At 58.2% G+C, this 22857-nt stretch overlaps 1 protein-coding gene across 1 annotated transcript in view; it reads right to left on the bottom strand.

Moving 5' to 3' along the window:
* Positions 1-742: 742 nt before the first annotated feature.
* Positions 743-22857, bottom strand: part of PHLPP1 (PH domain and leucine rich repeat protein phosphatase 1) — a 47366-nt gene continuing 25251 nt past the window's right edge. The window contains exons 5-17 of the mRNA XM_038770235.1: positions 18274-18420; positions 17347-17577; positions 15234-15439; positions 14684-14744; positions 13101-13196; positions 12261-12416; positions 10506-10706; positions 8979-9141; positions 8464-8594; positions 7083-7187; positions 5457-5651; positions 4227-4455; positions 743-3051 (exon numbers count right to left, since the gene is read on the bottom strand). Of these exons, the coding sequence (XP_038626163.1) occupies positions 1846-3051; positions 4227-4455; positions 5457-5651; positions 7083-7187; positions 8464-8594; positions 8979-9141; positions 10506-10706; positions 12261-12416; positions 13101-13196; positions 14684-14744; positions 15234-15439; positions 17347-17577; positions 18274-18420 (3127 nt within the window). The 3' untranslated portion in view covers positions 743-1845. The remainder of the gene's footprint in view (positions 3052-4226; positions 4456-5456; positions 5652-7082; positions 7188-8463; positions 8595-8978; positions 9142-10505; positions 10707-12260; positions 12417-13100; positions 13197-14683; positions 14745-15233; positions 15440-17346; positions 17578-18273; positions 18421-22857) is intronic.

Below are 22857 nucleotides of genomic sequence, written 5' to 3'. Positions count from 1 at the left end.
GAAGAAGAGTCCAAGAAAGGGCTGAGAATGAGTGGCCAGAGAGACAGGTGAACCAGGTGAGGACAATGTCAGTTAAGCCAAGGGCAGGAAGCAGGATGATGCAGGGAGGATGGTGTCACCATGGCGTGGGATCCTGCAGTGAGGATGGTGCCTCCGTGCCAAGTGATGCTGCTGAGAGGATGGGGCCTCCGTGCCATGGGATGCTGCAGTGAGGCTGATGCCACCACACCGTGGGACGCTGCAGTGAGGCGCGGCTGGGAGGCGAGGCGGGTTCGGAGACCCGAGAGATGGGGTGGCGGCAGGACGAGCCATGTGGGTCAAGTCTGACCAGGACGGGTCGTTCTCACCCGATACACAATAGGGCCGGGCGCAGGGGTGGACACAGAGCCTTGGGCTGAGCCCCAGAGGGTGGACAGCCCTGGGCCCTCACCTACTACCGGGCGGGGGTCCTCCTGGCCAGGACTGAAGCCCTCCGGGTGGAGAGGCTGCACCTCGGGCCCATCCGGAGAGAAGAGGCCAGACCTCGGACCCAGAACACGGACGGACAGCAGGCTGACAACCTCGCGATCGGTTCCAGGATTCATCTTCAGATTTTGCCAGCCCCTCCTTCCACTCATTTCAAAATGCCCAGGTGTTCTTAAAAAAGATCGGAAAACACCAGGACCCACAAACCCCCACCCCGAACCCCGCCATCCACCTCCTGACTCCCAGCTTTCTACTCAGACAGAAACGGACAGTGCGATACTTGGAAATTTTAGATTTATTATAACAAAAACTAGGACGTGTTCATCTGTGCATTCTGCTCTAATAGAACTCGGGCTCCAGAAGGGGTCTAAGTGAGCCCGATAGAATCCCGCCGGCTGTGGCTACTATCAGGAACAAACACACACGTACACACGCGTGCGCACGCACGCACACACACACACACACACTCACACTCTGTCTGCAAGGTCTGGGGGCAAGGGTGGTTGTGGGGGGAAGGGAAGAGAAGGAGCAGGTTCAGAGAGGGATACCTCCAGCAGTCTGAAGCCCAGCTCGTCAGAAGGGACAGAGCGTTCCCCGACTTGTCATCCCCCCTCGAGTGGGGACCGGAGGGTGGGTGGGTCCAGCGAGGGGTGGCAGGTCTGGCGAGGGGAGGGTGGGTGGGCACGACCAGACCGAGAGGAGAGGCGCTCAGTTACTCGGGTGAATGTGTCCTGGTGCCGATACTACGAAACGTTTCCAAGCGTCACTATACAACACTGAACTATGTACAAGAATCATTTCCCAATCAACTGTTCTCTCAGAGAAAATTAGTGAATCTCGGTGACGCAAGTCACACTACAGCAACTCCTAGGAGTCAGTCTCCATAGTCTACAAATGTCTACCATTTTCAAGACCAAAAAAAGCCTTTTTCCAAAGAAATACAGTGTTACAATATTACTTAGTCATTTAGCACTGGCAACCTGCCCTGCCCTCACACAAAAGTCATTTTTAAAAAATATTACATCATTATCTGTTTCTCTGCAATATATTAAACCTTTGTTCTTTGTTTTTACACTTGTGATGTGTTAGGCGCAAAGAGTTAACCGATTCAGCTCATCGTGGTAAAGCATCATCGCTAGAAGAGACGTGGTCGTTATTAGAGGTGACGAACAGAGAAGAGGAGGAGACGGACCTAGAGATCAGCGCTGCGTGAAAGCGGGGGTGGGGGGCGGGAGGGGACCCGGAGGACGAGGGAATCTGAGTGCAGGTGCCCCCCCACCCCAGGGTGCTGTGGGCCGCTGGGGGACCGCCCGGCAACTCCACTCCACCAGGCTCCCTGGGTTCGTTTATTAACGGTTAAAAACGAGGGCGCAGGCCGGGTCATAGCGGTGTGTCGTAACAGTCCGGTAGCTGGTCTGTCGGATACCGCCGCGGCTGGGGCTGGGGCTGGGGCTGGGCCTGCTGCACCTGCTGCTGCAGCTGCTGCTCCTGGTGCTGTTTCATGATCTCCTTGACCTCCTCCTCCAGTTCCGGGGGGACGATGAACTGGTCGTCGGGGTCGGGCTGGGCCGGGGCGGCAAAGTAGCCCCCGGGCTTCCGGAGGGGCGCGTCGGCCGCCACCTCGATCACGTTGTGGCTCCTCTCCTGGGGCGCCACCGAGCCGTTGCCCCGGCGGCGCCCGATGGTCCCCGTGGCGGAGAAGTCGGTCTTCCTGGGCGGGCCGGCCTCCTCCTCGTTGGCGCCTCCGACGCCGCCGCCCGGTCCCTCGTCGCCGGCCTCCAGCGGCCCGGGAGGCGGCGACGGGGGCGGGGGCGGTGGCTGCGGCTTGGCGCGGCCGCAGTGGATGTCCACCTCCACCTCCACGCGGCTCCCGTTGCTGAACACGCCCTGGATGGGCTCCTCGTCGTCGCTGTCGAGGCCGTTGTCGGAGAAGGCGCTGGAGAAGGTGGCGTTGGACAGCTGGCGCTGGAAGGAGCCGGACGGGCCCCCGGGATGCAGCATGCAGCGCGGCTCGCCGGCTGAGGCGGCGGGGCCGCTCTCGCTCGGGGCCCCCCCGGGGGGCGGCTCGTCGGACGCCGTGGAGCCCACCTCGCTGCTCATCTCCGACGTGGAGACCTCGCTGCTCATCTCCGAGGCCGGGCCGCTGCTCGACGACGGGGGCGCGCCCAGCCCGTCCGGAGGCCTCTCCCTGAGGCCCCCGCCGGATGGCATCCCGAGGCCCGGGCTGGGGGGCGGCCCCCCGCCGCCCGCGGCCCCGCTGCCGCCGCAGCAGCAGCAACAGCAGAAGTTGTCCTCGGGGACGCTGAGCTGCACGACCACCGCGCTGATGCTGTCGTTGCAGCCGTAGCTCTGGGCCAGCGTGCACAGCTTCTTGGCGGCGGCCAGGGCGTCGGGCACGTTGCGCACGGCCTCCACCGCCTCCTCGGCCGCCAGGCTGTCCCAGAGCCCCTTGCTGCCCAGGATGAAGAACTCGTCCCGCGGGGTGAGGGTCACCGATTGCACGTGCGGCCGCGGCACCACGCTCGGGTGGAGGAACGTGTAACCCAGGATCCGCGTCGAGTCGGTCACCCCGTTCACCTTGCCGTCCTGCGGGGCAGGCAGACAGAAGGAAGAAGTCGGCTCCACCCCGGCCTCTCGAGCCGGACACGGGCCCGCGGCGCTGCCCGCGGGCCTCGGGCTTTGGGCCGGGCTCCGAGGCCCACTGGGACAGGCGCACGGTGAGGTCAGAGGACCCACTCGAATAGGGAGGCGAGTGCCCAGGAGGAGACCCGCCGGGGGCCCCCGAGGACAGAGCGCGGCTCTGGGAATCCAGAGCCCGGTTCTGCCCTCTGGGGCCACGCCATCCCAGTCGCACCGTGGCGCGCGTCCCCCGTCGACCTAAGCGCTCGCTGCACCCCATGTCCTGGCGGTGGCACGACGGGCAGGGACAAGAGGGTGCAAGCGAGGGTTGCCACGCAAACCACTGGGGCTAGAATCCATTCCTCTGCATGGGATGACTCAGAACCGAGTCTCAGCGTTCGCTCCCCACCGGATACTCCATCGGAGTGTGTGTGTGTGCGTGTACGCGTGCACATACATGCGCACACACAAACACACACACCCTCCCCCACACTGGCTCAAGGTGCCATGTCCACCTGGAAGCACCACGGCCCGCGGGCCAGATGGGCAGTAAACTCCAAGGAGAGCTGGGGAGGAGCCTGGGCCAGCAGCCGGGGGGATCCTGGACATCCTGGACACGGGGGGACACGGGGGGGATCCATCCCAGTTCCCCGAGGATCCACTGGCCATCCAATCTGGCCGGTGGGGGTGGCCAAGAGCCAAGGAGGGGGAATATACTTGTCCACTCTTGGCCGGGACGGGCACAGGACCGCACTTCCCCTGAATGTGCGGCGAGATGGGTGGTCGAGCAGTAGAGAGGAGAGCCGGCTTGCTCCACCGTTCCCCGGGGTCCTGCCCCACAATCTCCCCTCACCCCCGCAGGCTGCAGCGAGACTTGGCCCGGCAGTTCCACACACACAGACGCACCTGAGCCTCTGGGGCACGGGCGACATCGTCATGTGGGCTCCCAGGATGCGCACACTCACGCCCGACGCCCGCTCGGTCGGGCCTCCGGGGACCCGCCTCGGGTCCCTGCCTCGCCCACCCCGGGAGGGGCGGCCATCTTCCGGGAAAGGGAGCGACCCAAAGCGAGGAGGGTGGGGATGGGGGGTGCTCCAACCGACATCAGTCACGGGGCTCCCCCTTCGCAAGGGTCTCCTCACCTCGGTGATGATGGCCTTGTTCTGCTTGACCCTCTTCCACTCCTCCTCACAGCTCATGACATACGAGCGGGACAGGGGCACAGGCTTCCCATCGCGACACAGGACCGCCCGGCACTTCCCCACGTTGGCCGACGTCAAGGTGAAGTACCCGCCGGGCTCCAGGGGGTCGTGCTTGATATGGCAGAGGACGGCCGAGCCCCCGAGCTTCTGTCCGGCCGTCCCGAGTTTCCTACAAGTCAGGGGAGAGAGAACACTCTGCCACTTGCCCAAGGTCACCCGGCAGGCAAGTCGCTCCACTTCTCTGGGTCGCAGTTTCCCCATCTATAAAGCGGGGATTCACTGCCCGATCTTCCATTCTACTTACAATGGGAGTCTGGTGAGGGACGAGGACAGGGTCCACTTTGATTATCCTGAATCTACCCCGGCGCTTACTGCAGAGCTTGGCACACAGTAAGCACTTAAATACCACAAAACACGCCCACGCCTGCCCAAAACACACATTCAGATGAGTGAATGCAGAGCGATTGCATCACCGGCCACGGGTGGGGAGAGGCTGGGGAATGTGGAGTTCAGAAGGGAGAATCGGAGCCGAGAGATTCTCTAGTTAGGTGCCGCCTCGATTTCCCTCTAAGTCCCATCCTGCCCTCAACACTCCCAGCTCACTTCTCACTGGTCCCACTCTACCCGCTCTGAAAAGTCACAACCACAACACATCATACAAACACAAATTCTTCTTCTGCCACTTCATCTCGCTCTCCCTGTAACCCTAACCCCACTCCCCCACGCTCCAGAGCACCCTCAGTGCGGCCAGAAGGAAGGCGTGTTTTCCCTGAGCGTGCTGGCTGGAGTGGAACAGCAGGATGAGGAAGGTCTGGACATAGTGCCAGCCCCAGGGGTGTCGAGGAGACAGTTTTGACCCTCTGAGTCACCAATCGAGGCAAAAGCAGGACACCATGCATCTTCCCAGGACGCCTCCAGGCTCAATGGGCCGCCGAGGCTCACACCCAGAACTGGGCAACCTCTAGCCTGTCCCACCCCCTGGGGAGCCCCGAGGGACGGGGTGCCGGGCAGCATGTTGGTCCTTCTAGCTGAGTCTCAGCCGTCCAACAGCCCTCACGTGTGCTCCCCTCGAGAGCGGCCCGGCATGGCGTGGGCGAGCGGGCACGTGGAGGAGACGGTGGGGACGCACGAGAGTGACAGGGCCAGCCCCGGGGAGGCCGGGCCACTCACCTCTGCATGACGATGAACGTGTTGACCATGTACTCCTCCTCGTTCTTGGTCTTCTGCAGCTCCTCGGCCAGGACGTCGCTCATGGTGCACTGCAGGAGGTAGGGCACCTCCACGTTGCGGTCACCGTCAAACACGCCGTACAGCGCCTCGCGGTTATCGCAGAAGTTGGTGGCTGACAGGGCCGCCACACACAGCCTGGGAGCAGACGGCAGATCGGACACGTTGGTCGGGAGAAACCGGCACCTCTCCTCCACCCCGCCCCCGCCCCTGCCGTTTCCTCGTTCCCGGAGCGTCCCACACGGGCCGGCTGGAGGTTCGTGACCTCACCTGCCCTCTCCCTGATCCAGTCCAGCTGGGACCATGTGGAGTTGGGGAGGCCTGAACCCCCACTCCCAAGGAAATGGAGGAGGTAGACCGACCGACCTGTTTGGGCCGGAGGAGGAGCCTCACTCCCCCAGAGCCCCTTGCCTGACGGGGCCAGAGGGGGCCCCTAGGGCAGAGCTGACGAGAGCCTGGTTTGTGGTCTGAACTGCTGGAAAACCCCACCTGGATCCCAGGAACAGACCTCACAGCGGACAACCGACCAGGTTGCAAATTCAAAGGATGGGTGAGACACCGTGGATGGGGACTGCGGGGCTTGAGGGTGGAGGGCGAGGCCCAGTTAGCTGCTAATGTGCCCGGCCCCTGAAGAGAGGTGGGCGAGCCACCAGAGCACCTGGTTTAACACTGGCCCTGCTCCCTATCCCTCTCCATGCCCCATCCCCTCCGTCCCGCCGTCGGGACTCAACGTCTCTTCCATCAGAGCCGTCTCCCTGCCACGGTCAGCAGATTTGCGGACCCTCCTGCAGGTCGGACAGAAAATCTCAGTTGCCGTGGAACGTCTGCACACTAACAAACATGGAGCTGGGAGCCAGAAGACCTGGATTCTAATCCCGGCTCCACCACGTGTCTACTGTGTGAACTTGGGCAAGTCACTTCGCTTCTCTGTACCTCAGTTACTTCATCTGTCAGCCCCAAGTGGGTCAGGGACTGTGTCCAATCTAATTAATCTGGATGTACCCCAGTGTTTGCAACGGGGCTTGGCACCAAGTAAGTGCTTAACAAGTGCCATTATTATTATCATCATCACAATTACAGAGAGTTTTGGGAAACTAGGAGAGAAGGAGGGGGAGAGAAGAGGAAGAGAGTGAGAGAGAAGGGGAGAGAGAAGGAAGGGGAGGGAAAAGGAGGGGGAGGGAGAAGGAAGGGGAGGGAAAAGAAGGGGGAGGGAAAAGAAAGGGATGACAGAAGATGGAGAGAGGTGGGGGGCAGGGCAAATAGGTGGAAGGAGGTAAGGAGAAGGGGAGAAAGGCGAGAGAGGCATTTCCACATTCAGGTCAACTCCAGACCCTCGTGTCCCCTGGGGACACAATGGGCCACTGAGCCTGGTATCCTAGCAACCTCCCTGACCAAGCAGGAGAGCAGGCAGAGGCTCGGGCCTGGAAGCCTGTTGCAGTCCAGCCAGCCCCGTGTGCGCAGAGGAAAAAAAGCTTCGGCTAACTTCCACATGAGAAAGCGTGGATTAGTAGGGCCTTGTGGCAGCAGTGACCGGGCCAGGCCAGGCAGGGGCCCCGGACACTCGCTTACTTGTTTTTCACCCCCGACGCCTCCGTGAAGCCATGGCTCCACACGGCCGGAACTCCGGCGGCATCGCCGGCTGACGGCTGGTCGATCTTGAAACAGCGGATGTTACTGCCGGAGACAAGGGAGGGAAAAGCATACGGGTCAGGGGGATCCGCGGAATCAGATCCGCTGCGGGGAGGCCGGGCTAAGGCTCCTTTCCAAATGGCAGGCGAGATACGGACCTTCCGGCCCACCAGCATCGGGGGGTTTGTGTGTGTGTATGTATGTGCTTGCGCGTGTGCGTGTGTGCGTGCGTTGTGTGTTCTCTGCATGCGTACCACATGGGTGGGGTATGTGCGCCGGCTGGACAGGGTGCCTTAGGGCACCCGAGCTATCTCCTCGTGGGCTGAGAGGCAGCAATCCCTCCCCAGGGCCTCCAGATGGACAGGACATTGCCTGGGCCAGCTGAGAAGAGATGAAACGATGGATTCCCCAGGAAACTCCAGGTCACCTCCTGGGGCCGGCAACCCCTCCACAGACCGGTAGATCACTGCCAAAGCTGCGTGACCCGGGCAGGCCGTTGGCTCAGGGCACCGGGATGGGACTGTCCAACGGCCAGGCCTGACCCCCGCGTGAAGGACACATGGCTTTGCGGGGGCAGGGTTGTCACAGATAATACTAATACTAATACTACTACTACTACTAATAATAATAATAATGATGGCATTTGTTAAGCGCTTACTATGTGCAAAGCACTGTGTGTCTGTGGGTGGGAGAGTCGGGGTTGGGGGGAGGTCGCACAGGCGGGCAGACACAAAGAGGGACCGACAAGAGCCCCCCGACCCCCGACACATCTTTCCGCCCTCCCCCGTCCTCCAACATACACACACACACGGAAGCGGAGTGGCCTAGTGGAAAGAGCATAGAATTGGGAGTGGGAAGCCCTGGGTTCTAATTCCGCCTCCACAACCTGACCTCGGCCAAGTTGCTTTACTGTCTTCATCTGTAAACTGGGGAGATTTACTAACTTTTCTGCCATCCCCTTAGACTGTGAGTCCCATGTAGCACAGGGACTGTGTCTGACTGGATTAACCTGTTATCGTCCCCCACCTTGCTGCTTAGTACAATGCTTGGCAAGGAACCACTTAAACAATGCAATAATTATTACTATTATTGTTATCATTATTATTATTCTATGCATCTCTTCCTAGCTTCACGCTCACTTCTGTTCTGGCACTGTTCAGTTCTCAATTTGGGTCAAATTCTGATTACCTGGCAGTGCTCGTCGGTGCAAACATTTCTTGGGGGCTGATGGAGCCGCCTAGAGCTCAAGGGTGGGCAGGGGCTGGGCAGAGGCTAGGTAGGGCGTCCCTCATGCCTGGGCTAGTGCTGTCTCCACACTTACTTGAGCAGTTCCAGAGTCCTGTGGTCCAGGACCAGGCGCGGGTTCCCTGTCAAGTCGAGTTCTTGCAGTTTGGGGGGCAGGTTTTCGGGCAACGTGACTTCGCTCAGCTCGTTACAGCTCAGGTCCACGCACTGCGGAACAGGCGGGAACGATGACAGTGGGCAAGGCTGGAGGGCCCAGCCCCGCCACGGTCCTGCTGCACGGTCTCCGAGAGACTGGGCGCTGCGGGGGGCTGGGGCGCAGGGCAGACACACGGCTGGGGCCGCTTAGGGAAGCTGTCCGAATTGGGTACGGCCGGCTCTGGGAAGGAGGTGGGGTCTGGGGCGGTATCTCAGTCCAGATGGGGCTCAAGGGGACAATCCTCAGCGCCGGGAGCGGGGCGAACAGAGTCCTGGGGGGGCAAGGTGGGTGGCCAGGGAGAGGTCAACGGCCAGGTAGGGGAAGGGAGGGGAGGGGAGGGAGGAGTGGCCGGGGTGGGAAAGGGAAGGGGGCGAGCGGACGGGGTGGGGTGGCACCTTGATTTCTGGCAGCTGCATGACTTCTGGGAAGACCTCAATGCAGTTGGAATGCGCGCTGACAGTGTGCATGCGCCTGCAGGCCAGGATGGTGGTAGGCATGGCCTTCAGCTTGTTGCCGCTGAGATCCACTTCCTCCAGCTCCTCCAGCTTGGCCATTTTACTGAAGGCGCCGGCAGAGAGATGGAACGGAAGATGGGCGATCTCATTAGCAAAACTTAAAACTGGATACAAAGAGGCCGGGAGTAATTCAACCCCTAAGCCCCACCCCAAAACAAAGAACCCCCGAAAGTCTTTGGCTCCTAGTTTCTTTTCCAACAGCCGTAACACGCCTGCACGTACAAAGACCGTGGAATGAGGCATGCCTGCTGGCTAAATTGAAACCTGACAAAAAAGCCCAAAGCTGGCAGGAACAATGGGCTCCCAGCCAGTCGTGGCCACTCCCTGGGGGTGGCATGGCAGGGGAGGTTCTGCGAGGAGAAGACTGGAGAAAGACAGCAGAGAGGGCAACCAGTCCCCAGAGCTTTCCGGAGCACCCTCACCCCTCAAGAGGGGAACCCCATACCCACCTGAACTCTCCCTCACAAACACTGGGGAACCCTTTCCCTGACCCTGACGTTTTCTCTGTTGGCTCTCAGGCCGGGCTGCCGAGCCCCTGACCGGCGAGGCCTCTTGGCGGCTCCCAGGAAGGAGAATGAGGACCCTCCCGCGCAAGGTGCACAAAAAGCTCGCTGGGGATCATCAATCGTATTTATTGAGCGCTTACTATGTGCAGAGCACTGCAGAACACTGGGGATCCACCCAAGAGGAACGGCCTGCAGCCCCCTCACTACCTCTTCCCTCGCCGACAACCTAAACCCATAAGGGAGCAGCTGCCCTGGTCTCCCATCCCAACAGAGATGGCAGAGAGACATGGGATGGATGAGGAGAGCTGGGTGACATCCCCCAGCCTTCAGAAGACAGAAACTTGTTCCCTGTTGACCGGGAACACCTATCTCCACTGGTAGGGAGGAGGGGAGAAGGGAGGACAGAGGAGAGGCAGAGCAAGGGGAGAAGCAGCATGGCTTAGAGGGAAGAACTCGGGCTTGGGAGTCAGAGGACCTGGGTTCTAACCCCGGTTAAGTCACTTGCCTGCAGTGTGACCTTGGGGAAGATACTTAACTGCTGGGCACCTCAGTGTCCTCATCTGCAAAATGGAGATCCAGTACCTGTTCTCCCTCCTCCTGAGACTGAACTCCATGTGGGACTGGGGCTGTGTATAACCTGATTATCTTGTATCCACCTTGGCACACAGTACAATGCTTGGCAAACAGTACGTGCTAAAAAATTCTACAATTCTTATTATTATTATTATTACTACTATCGGAATGAAAGGGAGGAGCAAAGAGGAAGCGAGGTGGTGGAGAAGAAAGAGGAAGAGAAGATGGAGGAGGGAGTGGAGGAGGCAGAGAAAGGAGAGGGAAGAGGTGGAAGAGGGAGAGGAAAGGGACCAAGAAGTGGATGGGGGGAGGTCGGGGTGCCCTCTACCTGGCCGGGAAGCTCTGGAGCCGGTTGTAGGCCATGTGCAGGATCTTCAAGCGGGGGTGGCCCGTCAGGAAGGGCACGCACTTGTCCGTGAGGCGATTGTTGGTCACGTACAACTCCTGCAGCACGCTGGCCGTCTCTTCGGAGAGCGGAGCCGGGGGAAGGGTCTCCAGGCTGTTAGCCGAAGCGTTCAGGTACCTCAGGCTGCGGGGCAGAAACGGCGATGAGCTCAGGACACACGGTCCAGCCTGAGTTTAAATGTGCTGTCCGAGGACCCAACTCTGCCCGCCTCCCACCCCGGGCTGTTCTATGTGTCCGTCACTACTAGTAACAAATCACTCAATCAATCCATTAGCAGTATTTTATGAGCACTTACTGAATGCAGGCCACATAGCGTTTGATCCCTGCCCATAAGGAGCGTACCGTCTGTTTACTGTTATACTGTACTCTCCCAAGCGCTTTGTACAGTGCTTTGCACACAGTAAGTGCTCGATAAAAATGACTGAATGAATGAATCAGACATTGAAATTATTAGACAGGGGAAGTGGCAGAGTGGCAGGGGAAGGATACGTACCGTGGGGCTGGGGTGAAAGCAAAGTGCTTGGCAGGTACAGACCCAAGTGCAGAGGTGACACAGAAGGGAGAGTGAATAGAGTGGGGAGATGAGGGGTTAGTCAGGGAAGGTTTCCTGGAGGAGATGAGATTTTCGTCAGGCTCTGAAGATGAGGAGAGTGGGGGTCTGCTAGACACCAAGGGAGAGGGCGTTCCAGGCCGGATGGATGGCGGGAGCAAGGGGTCAGGGCAGGAAAGAGGGGTTTGAGGCCCAGTGAGTAGATGGGGATCGAAGGAGTCAAGTTTGTGGGCTGGAGGGAGTGGAAGAGGAGTGAAGACAGGCAGGAAAAAGAGAGCTGATGGAATGCCTTAAAGCTGATGGTGAGGAGTTTCTGTTACCAGTCCTGGATTCTGCTATTTTCATCCATCCTCTCATTCTCAAACACAGGACATTCACCAATCTATGCCTGCTGCCTTCCACTGAACCAGACAGCAAGCTCGAGGGCAGAGTGCATCTTTCTTTCTCTCAGGGGGTGCCTACGTGGTGTGTCCGGGAAACTTCTCTCCACATAGTAGGCGCTTGAGAAATACTGTCATCATTTAATGTGAGAACCTTTTCATTTTGGTGACACTAAATCCCACCGTCATCCATGACAAGTCCCAACTCCACCCTTCCTTACTGTCCTTGCAACTGTTCTGGCTGCCCCCTGACCAGACTGCTGCACCAGCCTCCTCACTTGTTCCCTGCATCCAGCCTCTCCCCTCTCCGGTCTGGTCTGGATCAGCTTCATATGTTCTTCCGAATCCCTCACTCGGCTCCCCAAAACCCATCAGTGGCCACTCACGACCCTCGGCCTCAGACACGTCCTCGGCGCCGAGGATCTCCACCAGATCCATCCCTCTAACGCACTGCCCTCCTCCGCTTCTCCCTGGCATGTGGCGTGGCAGCCCACAGCGTGGGAAGGGTGTGGCGTAGGTGTGGGAAGGACTGCCCGGGAAGCATGTGGTGTGGGAAAGATGTGGCACCGGAAGCACACGACAGGGGAAGCGTGCAGTGCGGGAAGGGGGCAGTACAGAAGCCCATGGTACCGGAATCCCGGAGTGCTGGAATCATGGAAGCCCGGGAAAAGACACGATGCAGGAAGCCGACGGTGTGGGCAAGACAGAGGCCAGAAGCCCGCAGCGTGGGAAGCCCACGGCTGGTACCTGTCGGCTTTCAGCAGGAGGTTGGGCGGCAGCTCGAGTAGCTGGTTGTGCTGCACGTCCAGAACTTCCACCTGGGTCCCCTCAAGCCGATCCGGCAGCCGGGTCAGCCGATTGTGTCCTGCCAGCAGTTTCCTCAGGCCGCGGTTACAGAACAACCTGTGGGCAAGACGGCAGCCCCCAACCCCCACAATCCGTTAGCAGACAGTCCGGGGGTGGGGGCCGGGGGCAGGGAAGCTGGAGGGAGGGTGGCTCTGGCTGGGCCTTCACCGCTAACGGTGTTTCTGGTTCATGCCAGTGAGCCCTACCCTGTACAAAGCAATCGACATGCCCCTGGTCACGCCCCCTCACACACTCTAACTTCCCAAACTGAAAAGGGCACAGATCCTCTGTCCCTCTCAAAGACATGTCTCCCAAAAAGATCGGAATGGGTCGACTGTCTCTGGATCTTAATGAACTGGACAGCAGAGGAAAAGCCTCCCCAAATGTGATATTCTGACTGAGTTCGGGGGGCCGGAAGGAAGGAATGCTCCTTCCCCTGGTGGTCGGGCGCCCCTGACCGTATCCTGCTGGGGCGAGCACAGGGGGCCACCCAGACCCTGGGGTGGGCGGGCTGGCCTTCATACCCTCCCTCTGGCTTCAGACCCAAAAGTCAAGTGTTCCCCCGTGCACCGTCCGCAGGGCTGTGCCGCTAACTGCCACCACCCCCAGCTAGGCCCCGTGGGACATGCAGGGAGGCTGCGTTGGACTTGAGGTGGCCAAGTGGGCTGCGCAGGGCCGCGAGTCGCTGCTTCTCAATCGGGGAGCGACGCCAAACCCCATTCCTCCGCCCAAGCCACTCACCGGGCTGGAAGCTCCCGTATATGGTTGTGTCCAATGTCCAGCACTTCTAACTTCGGGCTGTCACACACCCACTCGGGCACATTCTCCAAGCGGTTCCTATGTGGGAAGGAAAGCCCACACTTGTTTCAGACCGGACTGAATCAAACCCAACGGACGCTCTGGCTGTAGCGATGAGAACGATCCCAAGAGAGCCCAAACCGGGGAAACTGATGGAGCTCACAGGGCTGAGGAGGCGAAGGGTCTGTTCCCTGATGGCTCGTCGTTCCGTCGGGGAGGGGCAGGGGATGGTGCAAGATGGGGAGAGGAGAAACGGGCAAAGGGGGATGCGGTATGTGCTATCTCCATCCACAACCAATCCCCATTGCTGTCAGGAGATTCTCCTTCTGGGTTTATGAGCACATTGTACCCATGCAGCCATCTTCAGGAGCAAAGGAAAGCAGATGGGAGAACTTCCTGAAGAAAGGGACAAACCTAAAAGGAGAAGGCCCAACTCACCCCAAACTGAACGAGGAGTGACTGCTCCTGGTGGCGGTGCCGTCCCGCCCCCAACCCCCACCAGACTCCATGGTCAAACCTCCCACGAAAGCCCGCGGTGCCCATCCTCCTCCCAAGTCAGCATACCGACAAGTGGGATAAAGCTAAACACTCGTCAGTTTGCGTCCTTTCTCCCTGAGGAGACTCTAAGCCCCTAGGGGGACGGCAGGCCTACTGCCTTCTACTTCCACCGACTCTGTTTCCCAGTACCCAGTCCAGTGCTAAGCACATGGCAGGTGCCAGAGCAGTGAACTGTGCGTGCCAGCTGGTCAAGATAGATAATCCTCTCCTTTTAAATAAAAACCTCCTTCAATATCTAACATCCTGTCCCAGTTCGGCACCTGCCACTGGCTCGGAATCTCCCTCTTGTCAGAGCCCTAAATGTTGTCCAGAAAAGCGTAGCCCCTTGGGACGAGGCTGAAGGCTTCCCCTCTCTACTCCCAGAGGTAGGGAGAATTTTCACCTGAGCCGAAGCTGTTAGGTCCACCCTTCCTGCTAGGGTGTGGGCACCAGTCAACTGATCAACTGACTTGGTCTTTACTTGGGATTTGTGCACATGACGAACACGGCTGTTGCAGTGAGCTTGTGGGCTGGGGAGGCCAGACCCCAGAGCACTGCAGAACTCTCGGCCCCCCTCCTTTGTGTCAATGCCCCCAAGAGCGGCCCAGAAAGAAACCTAAGTTCCGGCTCCGTCGCCAAAAACGTAACCCGAGCCGTGTGACTGGGGAGAGAGGGGCAGAAGGGGTGGCGGTTTGCCCGCCACCACCACCCTCCATGGTTCACGGCTGGCACGTGACAGCCCTGCCTCTGACCAGCAGCCACACTGCAGCCCTCGGAACATGCCAACAGAGAGACTCCTTAGAGCCGGCTGGGTCTCGGTACCCGACGCACCCAATCGGGGAGAAAGCTGGGCCTGGGCCCGCTGGCACTCACCGGTGCCCTCGGGTGCCTGCGGGCACGGGGTCCGTGACCGAATGGAGCAACCTATCCTCCTTCTGGCAGCAGATTTCCCTTTAAAATATATCAGTGAAAGCCACAAGGCCTCCTACCTGGAGAGGTCCATGAGGGTCAAGAAGGTTGGAACTGGGCAAACGTCGAGATGAACCAGCTCTAGGAGGAGAGACAAACAACACTAAGACCTTGCAGAGTCACCTGCCCGCAGAGTGACCCGCCCATTCCTGCAGGCTCTGGGGCCAGGGTGTGGTGAAAGGCTGGACGGAGAGCTCCCAGCTCCGTGCAAGGACCCGTCCTGCGGACTGAACACCTCCAGAACAGACCTCCTCTTGCTAAGTCCCCACTCCCCCCGCCTCCCACCTCTACCTTGGATCGGCAGCCCTCTTTTCTGAGGACCCAAGTGCCAGGGACCAGGCAGCCTCAGATCTGAGATGGCCTCAGGCCATGTGGAAACCCAGCCAGATGACCCCAGAAGCACCCCACACTGACTCCCTTCTCCCTCCTTCAACATCCAAGGAGCACTAGCATTAGCAAAGGGAGCTTCTGCCCAAGTAGGTGAAAGGGAAGAGGGAAGAGGGTGGGAGGGAAGGAAGAGGAGGTTGGGTGGAAGTCCGGGAGGGCGGATGGATGAGGAGTCCAGCTTACCATTGGACGAGGCGTAGAGAGCCTTCAGGGAGGCCCCAGAGAGCTTCAGGCTCCCCAGCTGGTTGCGCTCACAGTGCAGCACCTGGATGTTGCAGAAAACGGTGACATCCAGTTCCACGAGCTTGTTGTCCCGCAGGTCCAGCTGAGTCACGTGATGAAGGGCGTCTGAGTCTTCTGCCACCACCAGCTCCCTGATGCCATTCAGCCTGCAACAGACAGGGAGTGCGCACGCGTGGCAGTAAAAATCGGGCCTCCTCCTCCACTCCTGCCCACGTCCGGGGAGGAGAAGCAAGGATCGCCAGTGGAATCTCCTGAATGCTCTTGTACCGGCGATGCCTCGTTCCCTCCCATTCTTACTCTTCCTCCAGTTACCCAGCAAGGCCCGGAGGCTAGACAGCCAAGATGACCACCACCTTGGCTGGTCCCTTGGGGTGTCCCGACCCAGAGCCCAGCAGCCTGTGGCCTCGGGGGAACCAACAGTCCCCAGTTGTGAGCTCCTCGGTGGACAGGCAGTTCTTCGAGGGCCAGCAAGCCGTGGGTGTCGGGCTTCTATTGAACTTTGCCACGGCAAAGTCTAGATGCTGTAAGATCTCGTGGAGGGAGGATGGCGGCAGCAGCGGGGCCCGGGGGACACCGCAGTTTGTCCCTCCTCCTTGTCTTTTCCATAACTGTAGACAACACCACTACGTTCCCTGTCTCACAAGCTGGTAACCTCGGCATTACCCTCAACCCATCTCATTCAACCGATACATTCGATCTGTCAGTAAATCCTGTCATTTCTACCTTCACAACATCGCTAAAATATGTCCTTTCCTCTCGACTTGAACTCCTACTGTACTGATCCAAACACTTATCCCATTCTGCCTTGACTACTGCATCGGCCTCCTCGCTGGCCTCCCTGCCTCTTGTCTCTCCTCACTCCCATCTGGATCTTTTTTCTAAAAAAAAGTTCAGTCCATGTCACCCACTCCTCTAGACGATAAGCTTGTTGTGGGAGGGGAATGTGTGTTTATTGTTATACTTTACTCTCCCAAGCGCTTAATACAGTGCTCCGGATAGAGTAAGTGCTTCATAAATAATAATAATAATAATAATGTTGGTATTTGTTAAGCACTTACTATGTGCAAAGCACTCTTCTAAGCGCTGGGGAGGATACAAGGTGATTAGGTTGTCCCACATGAGGCTCACAGTCTTAATCCCCATTTTACAGATGAGGTAACTGAGGCACAGAGAAGTCAAGTGACTTGCCCAAAGTCACACAGCTGACAAGTGGCGGAGCCAGGATTTGAACCCACGACCTCTGACTGCCAAGCCTCTGCTCTTTCCATTGAGCCACGCTGCTTTTCTAGACTGACTGACTACAGTGATCTACACACAACAGAAATTCAATAAACACTACTGACTGATTGTGTAAGTTTAGGAGGTAGCATGGGTAAGACTGTGTGTGTGTGAGTGTGAGGGAGACAGAGAAAGAGAGAGAGACAGAGAGAGAGAGAAAGAGAGAAAAAGAGAGAGAGAGAAAGTGTGAAGAGAGAAGGGAGACGGTAGGGTGATCAGCATTTTCACTTTTGTTTCCAACAGACCGCCTGTCCTCAAGAAAGAAGTCATAGGAAGACTTGCCTGAGGCAGCTGTTCAGAAGGGAGCCGTGCCCCTTCCCCTCCTCTCCCCTTGGCCCGCGCCCCTTCCCTGGGGGCCTGTCTCCAATTCTCTGGGACACTGCGCGGGCCCCATGGCTCACTCAAGCCAGGAAAACAGAAATGGCCCAGAAATCCTGACAAGTCTAACCAATGAGGTGGGGGGAGTCCTATGATGCAATACAAGTCTCGGCCCCGGGCGATCGCTGCCCGCTCACAGAGAGGCTGCGGCGTTGCCGATCGTCGGTATCCCCTATGGAGCTGGCAGGACGGCCCCTCACCATGCTTTACACAAGGGTCACCACCCCCACCCCTCACCGGCTCAGGCAGCGCCAGGGAGAAGTTCGCTCAGCAGACGGACCCCGAGCCTTCTTGTTCCACCCGGGGCCCAGCCTGGGGCCACCAGCCACAGCCCTGGCCTGGGAAAGGGTCGGATCGGTCTCGTGTAGTGGAGGGAGCAAAGGAGCCCGCCAGGTACCTCAGGTCCACGTGCTTGATGTGTGGCACTCTGCCAAGCGCCTGCAGGCTGAGGGTCTCCAGGCAGTTCCCGGACATACAGAGCCGGTCCACGGCGGTCAGCTTGGCCAACACGCTGGGGATGTCGGCGAATTCGTTGAAGGAGAGGCCCAGATAGCTGAGTTGTTGCATGTTCTCCATCTCGGCAGGAAGAGACAGCAGGTGGTTGCCGTCCAGCAGAAACGTCTGCAAGCTGTCGACAGGAGGGACAGAGCCTTGAGAACAGCCCGGGTGTACCACCCGCTCACCACTGGCTGCGGCACCCCCAGCGGGGGAGCCATCAGTCCGGGGGGGGCAACGGCTGCAGAAGGAGGGTGACCGGGCCTCAGGGGGAGCCTCAGGCACCTGGGGAAAGGGGCGGCAGATGTGAAGGGAAGCACGGAAGGGGGGGGCCACAGGGGAGAAACCCAAAACAAAGGTGACCCTCTTCCTGGATCGGAATCTTTTAGACTGTGAGCCCACTGTTGGGTAGGGACTGTCTCTATATGTTGCCAATTTGTACTTCCCAAGCACTTAGTACAGTGCTCTGCACATAGTAAGCGCTCAATAAATATGATTGATGATGATGATGATGAATCACTGGGCTTTCGTCTTGCTATCTTGAGCTTATAGCTACATTTTAAAAACTGAACCACACAGCGGCAAGTGACGGCTCCCCTCGATCTCGCCACAACACTCAAATAACCCATCCACCTGCCACGTCCACTCTTAAAAGGAAACACGAAAACCACAGAAACAAACATCCATCTGCCCGTCCTCACTGCCCGTGAAGCTGCTGATGATCATTCGCCTCCCAACGAACAGAGGGATCTAGCCGGCCCCTCTGGCCGGGGTCACCTGTCACGGCCGGCCCCTGGCCAGATCCACAGCCGGGGTGGGCGGCACGTACTTGTGCATGTCTCCGACTTTGCCAGGCACGGTTCTCAGGGCATTGCAGGACACATTCAGCTCCGTGAGCGTCGGGATGGAGCAGACGGCCAGCGGGAAGTCACCCAGGTGGTTATTGGATAGGTTAAGACTCTTCAACTTGGAGAATCTGTTGGGAGAGAGACACGAGGTTATAGTGTGAACGCTGGCACTGGGAGCGCAGGCTCGCACAACGGGGTTGTGGAGCCATCCTGCGTTTCCGTGGGCAGATGGGTGGCAGGTCTCCCCGTTTCCTTTCGAAGGAGACAGCTGGCTTCCAGGTCTAGTTAGGGTGAGCTGCCTGGTCAGCCCTGAGATGGCTGGGCTGGGGGCGGTGGCCGGGCCTCAATCCTGCACACGCAGGCTTCAATTCCAGCAAGAGCAGCTTGTGCCGGGCCACCCACACAACATACATGACAACTCCTCCTCCACCTCCTCCTCAAGCGGAGCTAAAACCAACCACCGCCTTCTGAGAGTCTCAAGTTCAGGGCCCGGAAAGCAGCTGGGGAGGGATAGAAGAGAAACTCAAAGAGCAAACGTGGCGTGGGCCTTACTGTGGCAGAACCATCCAGGCGAATGAACCCCAGGATCCAAGCTCCAGTCCTCACCTACCACTCATCTTCTGTGTGCCCTCGGGGCAAATCACTAGACCAATAGGGGCCTCGGTTTCCCAAGCTGTAAAATGTGACTCGTGTACCTGATGTTCCCAGTGGGGTAGGGGCGAGGGGATATCATTTTGTGTCAAAACTTGTGGGCGATCAGGGAAGATTCAAGGAGTCTTTCATAAAGATTCAACAGCAATTATGGTGGATGACACAAACGGCTAGAAAATATTATCTCTCTCTCTACCTACCCTCCGTTATGTCTACAACCTCCGCCCGGCCTCTTCCTCTCTCCCCAACAACCCATAGGCCCCGGCTTAGATGCAGCCAGATGATAAAAGGTCCCAGTCCTAAGTCCTGCCCCGCCGTCATGCCCCGATCTCCAGTTAACTTCATAAGCTTCACTTTACTTCGGAGAAGCAGCGTGGCTCAGTGGAAAGAGCCCGGGCTTTGGAGTCAGAGGTCATGGGTTCAAATCCCGGCTCCGCCAACTGTCAGCTGTGTGACTTTGGGCAAGTCACTTAACTTCTCTGTGCCTCAGTGACCTCATCTGGAAAATGGGGATGAAAACTGTGAGCCCCCCGTGGGACAACCTGATCATGCTGTAACCTCCCCTGCGCTTAGAACAGTGCTTTGCACATATTAAGTGCTTAACAAATACTATCATTATTATTATTATTATAACCATGTTCCTGGGAACAGGAAATTCCACTGATACCTAAGGGTGTGGAGGGCACCGAGGACTCGGGGCTGAAGGTGGGATCGTTGCTGGAGGAGTCTGTGGGGGAAAACAGCCCTGCCCACCTGGGGTCCCAAGCACATCCTCGCTCCGACACCGAGCACACGCTTCCAGACGGGAAACGCGGAGGCGTCCCCTCCTCCGCCTGGACACAGTCCGAAGCGGCGGCCAGTCTGGCCCGGCCCGGCCTGACTCCAGGGAGCACAGGGATCCACGACTGCTCCCAGCTCGGCCGGCCCATTCCACTGCCAGGTTGGACTGAGAATAGGGAGAGAAAGGGGAACCTGGGGAGTCGAAGAGCACGAGGGAATGCATAGTCCTGGACTGGGTTGTCTGGGAAAGGATTCTGGGCCGCTCAGTTCAGCTGGGACACTTGGCTCGAAGCCAATTCCACCCTGCCGAGACCCCTCTGGCTCGGACCTTCCGACGGGGACGGGATGTCCACTGGGGCAAGGCTGGCGGACAGAGTGGGGACTGTTTGTGAGAATCGAGTGGTTCTGGCACCGACACCACCACCGACACCCATCGGGTCAGTATGGGAAACAAAGCCTAGAGAATACCACATTCCCTGGGAACGCCGGGAAGGACCGGCTCCGCCAGGCAGGAAGCACTGCCCAGGGCCCTGGTGTAGGCATTTTACGGCCTGAATTTCCGAGTGAGGAAGGGCAGACCCAGCCTACTTCTCTGGTCCTAGAAGCTGGACTCTGTGGCTTGCGAGATTCCAGCCTGTGTCCAGCTGCCAGGGGTGGCAGAAACATGGGGAATGAGAGACCAATGGCCACGGTCAGTCTCGGCCCCACCTCTTCCTCCTAAGTCAATTAGTGGTGAGGAAATGGGGGAGACGGTCAGCCCCTTACCAGGGCTCCCCCCCCCATCCTTACACTGTCCTCCCACAGTCCACTGGGCCCACTCCACAGTCCCAGTCCTCTGCAGTGTGAGACGCAGGGAATTAGTTTAGGAGTCACAGTGACAGTGACTCCTGGGAAAAATGTTTTGTATATAACCCAAACTGTAACCACCCAAACTGCAGGACCCCAAGAAGAATCAGATTCAGGCTAATTCCATATTTGGGAACGTTTAGTGTTCGCTTAGGGGGGCCTGGGACCCTACTATTTTGGAGATCTCCTGCAAGTGAACATGTCCTGGCCACAGCCACAAGCCGGAAGAGCCACCAGAACTTTCTGTGCACACTCCAGTTCCTGAGGTGCCTCCGTCGGAGTCTTCCTCTGCTGACCGAGTGCAAGCCAACACTCTGCTCTGCTCCCACCCGGGCCTGACACGTCTCCGGTCACCCTCAGCTACTACCGCTAAGGTGAGGCTTGATGGTGGGGCAGGGGTTTGTGGAGCTTCTCCCTCGCGTATTTTCACAGGGCGAACACGAGGAGGCTCCTAGTGACACACACCCATCTCTTCTCCTCAGGACCACAGGACAGCCCACACCCCAGCATCTGCCGAGTGAAAACAGGCCCCATTTTCCTTACAGCTGACGTGAGTGGCGACAGCCACAGTCGTCACCTGGGAAAATTTTGGGCCCCATTCCTGTGGTGAAAGAATGAAAGGGAAGAAAACTCATTCCCTGGAAAAGCGTCCAAGAAGTCAAGCTCACGTGCCAGTACTAGAATCAGGACCGCAAGAGACAAGAGATGGAGCGAGCGACCGAGAGTGTAAAGTCCTTGTGGGCAGGAAGCGTGTCTACCAACTGTTATACTGTACTCTCCCAAGCGCTTAGTACAGTGCACTGAACAGAGTAAGCATTCAATAAATACAATCGATTGAATGACTGAGCACATGCGTGCAGCGGCTCCTCTGGATTCAAAGGTGATGTCAGCAGAGGCAGCGAGATCCCAGTCTCGGGTGCACACAGGGGTTCAGAGAACCAAGCACAACAAACAGCCACATCCAACCCGGCCTCCAGAGCCCACAGAACCAGGCCACTGAACTGCCTCAGACCGCTCCCGCAACAGCCCCTCTCTGAAGGAGTTGCTAACCTTGTCCCTCGGGGCACAAGCTGGTCAGCCCAAGCCCGGGGACCAGAAGGGAGCTGATGATTCCTGAGGGTGGCAAGGCTCTCCATCACCTCGCCCCCTCCTACCTCACCTCCCTTCTCTCCTTCTACTGCCCAGCCCGCAACCTCCGCTCCTCCACCGCTAATCTCCTCACTGTACCTCGTTCTCGCCTGTCCCGCCGTCGACCCCCGGCCCACGTCATCCCCCGGGCCTGGAATGCCCTCCCTCTGCCCCTCCGCCAAGCTAGCTCTCTTCCTCCCTTCAAGGCCCTGCTGAGAGCTCACCTCCTCCAGGAGGCCTTCCCAGACTGAGCCCCTTCCTTCCTCTCCCCCTCGTCCCCCTCTCCATCCCCCCATCTTACCTCCTTCCCTTCCCCACAGCACCTGTATATATGTATATATGGTTGCACATATTTATTACTCTATTTATTTATTTATTTATTTTACTTGTACATTTCTATCCTATTTATTTTATTTTGTTGGTATGTTTGGTTCTGTTCTCTGTCTCCCCCTTTTAGACTGTGAGCCCACTGTTGGGTAGGGACTGTCTCTATGTGTTGCCAATTTGTACTTCCCAAGCGCTTAGTACAGTGCTCTGCACATAGTAAGCGCTCAATAAATACGATTGATTGATTGATTGATTGATTGATTGGCAGGCAGGGCCCTCTAGAGCTCTCCTGAGTGGCTCCGGGTCCTGAAACACAGATGTGTCTGCCCTCCACTCCATACGCCCGCCCCAACCCCTACACACTTTCTGATTGAGTCGGACTCTCCATGAGGGCTACCTCCCTCTCCGTTTCCACCCATTATATTTAGACTGAATAGACGCACAACTGTGAAGCCGCTTTCCTTTGCTGTCCTGACAACATCTACATGGGGGCTTGTGACGTCGCCTCCTCCGCAAGACAGAGAGGCTGAGGGGGCGGAATAAGGGTGAAGCTAGTCGGGTGAGGAGAAGGGAGCACTGTGGAAACCCTAATTACCCCAAATTCACACCGGGACAGAGCTCTGGCTCAACCGCTGTCGAGACTCTAGGCTACGGAAGTCCCTTGCTCTCCGTCCCCGCCACCCCACATGGAGCACGAGGCAAGGGAGGACGGAAGAGGATCTGGACCCCCAATCACAAATGGATCTTCCCAAAATGCCCAGAGAGAGTTTGGCAAGGATATCATACTCGCCTTAAATCCCCTCCTGAGCTTCAGGACTGACCGGGCAGTGTGT

Source organism: Tachyglossus aculeatus, chromosome X3 (genome assembly GCF_015852505.1).
Source record: "Tachyglossus aculeatus isolate mTacAcu1 chromosome X3, mTacAcu1.pri, whole genome shotgun sequence".
NCBI classification, from domain to species: Eukaryota; Metazoa; Chordata; class Mammalia; order Monotremata; family Tachyglossidae; genus Tachyglossus; species Tachyglossus aculeatus.
Note: the sequence above shows the minus strand (reverse complement) of the source record. Positions and strands in the feature narration are given on the sequence as shown.